This window comes from Opisthorchis viverrini (genome assembly GCF_000715545.1).
Source record: "Opisthorchis viverrini unplaced genomic scaffold opera_v5_756, whole genome shotgun sequence".
Taxonomy (NCBI): domain Eukaryota; kingdom Metazoa; phylum Platyhelminthes; class Trematoda; order Opisthorchiida; family Opisthorchiidae; genus Opisthorchis; species Opisthorchis viverrini.
The window spans coordinates 1-2,899 of record NW_008752432.1 but is presented as its reverse complement, the minus strand read 5'-3'; the positions used below and the strand labels follow the sequence as shown (position 1 = coordinate 2,899).

General features: G+C 46.1%; 1 protein-coding gene across 1 annotated transcript in view; it reads right to left on the bottom strand.

The window, feature by feature from the left end:
• The window catches only part of T265_12062 (hypothetical protein), a gene marked incomplete at both ends in the record, with an annotated part of 6,681 nt that extends 4,287 nt beyond the window's left edge, over window positions 1–2,394 (bottom strand). The window contains 3 exons of the mRNA XM_009178991.1: window positions 74–454; window positions 1,492–1,594; window positions 2,167–2,394. Coding sequence (XP_009177255.1) covers window positions 74–454; window positions 1,492–1,594; window positions 2,167–2,394 — 712 coding nt within the window. The remainder of the gene's footprint in view (window positions 1–73; window positions 455–1,491; window positions 1,595–2,166) is intronic.
• Between the last annotated feature and the right edge of the window lie 505 nt (window positions 2,395–2,899).

The following is a 2,899-nucleotide window of genomic DNA, read 5'->3' as shown; positions in this document are numbered from 1 at the left end:
TATATATATATATATATATATATCATACATACACATATATAAACACGAGTAAGTTTAGGATGTACGTGTATACCTCGACCATCTGCACCCTGAACACGCGTGTAGGTCACACCGGCAGCTGCTGCTAACAGCGCTCTGGTCACATCATCATCATCCTCGTCAACAGCTGCTCGCGACTTGGCTGCAGCAGTGGCAGCTTCTTTGGCTCGTTCGGCCAGCTCAGTCGGTCCAGCCATTTGTGGTGGTGCAGTGATCACCTTCAGTGTGACCTCACTGGACGTCGATTTGGAGGTGGTTGTGGTTGACGGTGAGATGGTCGGCAAAGTCACATTGGTAACCACAGTTCTGTGTTGTACTGGGAGAGGACCTGAAGGGACCGTGGGCTGGAAGGTGGGGATAGTCGGCTGCACTAAAGGCAGGTACATTGGCACAGCGGACGTCAGGTGCAAGGGAGCTGTATTCAAGGGAAAAGCATAAAGTGGAATATATACATATAGGACATGATGTGGTGAATATTGAGTGCGAAAAATCCGTACTAGTCAAGGTCCTAGTGGCCCCTCCCAACAGTAGATCGGACAAAAGTGTTCACTCTTTGAGGTGCGATGGCGATATATTGCGTCAAATCGGGTCGTTTGACTTCAGAGGTGGATTGATTCTTTCGGGTTACAACCCTCAGAAAAACCGCTGGATTTTCAAACTAAGACTTATCGCTTGCAATAAAGCTGAGAATGGGCCATTGTACTATACATCTGACTTGATCCACTTACAATGGAGCTAGAGGTTCATCGCGTTAACCTACTTCACAAAATTAAGGAAGGAAATAGTGCCAAACCAATGAATACACGCGTGGTCTTCGTTGTGGAGGCACCAGGGCTACAACTGGGTGGATAAACAATGTGGGTTTTTCATTCTACGGATGTTGGCCATATGTTGGTCTCAAAGCGACCAACAGGAGTGTATAAATTAACTGGTGTTAATTCAAAGACGATGAGGACGTTGCTGGATTGACTACGAGGGTGTTATCGGTGTGCAAAGAGTTTAGTGAACAACGCAGTTAGCTAGACAGGGAGGCGCTAGTCTTTAAAGAACTACCAGTCCCACATACCATGCGGGCCAGAAAAGCACTTCAAATTCCTAGCTATGGTGGGATTTCAAGAAGGTACCCCACTCTGAAGTACGTTAAGATGGCTCCTTTTTTCGGGTAAGCTAGCTTACACATCCGCGTAGAAATCACGTATCATTTTTTGAGGATTTTCTTGCATTTCTACCGAGGAATATCAAAATCGACTTTCTTAGCATGTACCACTTTGCAATAAATGAACAGCAAATCGCGATCGGTGTTATGACAAAATAATAAGGGACTTCAGAGTAAATCTCCCAAATTTCAACCCTGAGGGAGACCAACCAAGAAGCTTCAAGGAATTCCTGTTTCCATTTATGAAATGCATTTTGATCGACGGCAAATATGGTCGCACATTTTGTTCAAATTACCGCATCCCACCTCTTGTTGTCCAGACAGAGCCGGACAAAAACAGCACGTAGGGTGAAAATCCGTTACTTCTGGGGCACAGTAACCCAATTCAAGCATAGAAATCTACAAAACGAAATTAATGAGACAAGTCTACTACAATCACTTTGCCACCGATTATGGATTCTGCCTCCTCATCAATGTGCGCAGAAAGTGCGTTCGTGATCCGGTTCCTGTAACAGCTGTATCCCACTCAGCTAAACCACTCGTGGATCAATCGAATAACCACTTCACAAAAAATTGGAGCCGAGTAAGGAGTCGTCGTTTCAGAAAATTGTAGGAAGCGAAAGGTGTGTGTTGCTCGACAATCATCACGGGAGACCCACCAGGCCACCTCATGTTTCGGTTGGTACGATATTCGAGATATAGAAATTCATGGCATAAACGTACCATACTACTCATGAGGTTTATGGGACGGAACATAGTTCTGGTCTACCGCAATCACTCCGACGTGCCCACACCTCAAGAAACTAATTCAGACAACTTATTACGAAAACTAACCACAGGAGCGCCACTGTACTGATTAGGAGCCATGTGCCGCAGCCCCTCCAATGATGTGCAGGTGAGATCGTGTGAACACCATGCTGAAAGGTGAATCACATCGACGATACGCAGACTTTCCGTGAACGGATTCTTACATGTCCCTCCCTCTTACAAGTTAGAGGGAAAGATCGTTCAGCTGTAGCATTACTTCTGCGCCTAACTGCCATGCCACCGGAAGGAAGCATAAGGGCTGGAATACTGCCAGGTTGCCCAAGCCTGTACAGGGAAATTCGAGAGGCAGAAGTTGGATTCGAACCACGGACCTTCCGGTCAGTGATTTCGCACTCTAACCACTGAGCCATCATGTCAGAGAGAGACCACATTTCTGCTTGAACCAATGGATTGGGAACTAAAACCTGCACTCCTTCCAACGGGTGATTTGGTATTCAGTATACATGCCTAACCATCGCAGCTTTTCGTTAGTGACACATTCTTCGACTGAAACCCTTGTTGCAGTGGAACACTCGTTCTTACTGCGGATTCGCCGGCACCACATCACACGAGGTATGGGTCTTGGATAACGGTTTCCGAAGACCTAAGAATATCACAGTTCTGCATCTCACAGAGGTTACGTCTCACAGACGTACAAAAAACAGCCCACACTGCGGAATAGCAGATACATACTTTGAGGTCCAGGGATGTCACTTTCCCACCATAGGTGTCTCAAAATAACCAACGCCACCTGAGTCTCAGGGTTGTGCATTCACTTCCCGTTTTACACTACGACCGAAACATACCCTACTTCAAAGATAGGTAGAACACTCCACAACCTACGGTAAATTAAGCGCGCTTTTAAGCCCGACTGTCATGATTTTTGTGTGCTTATTC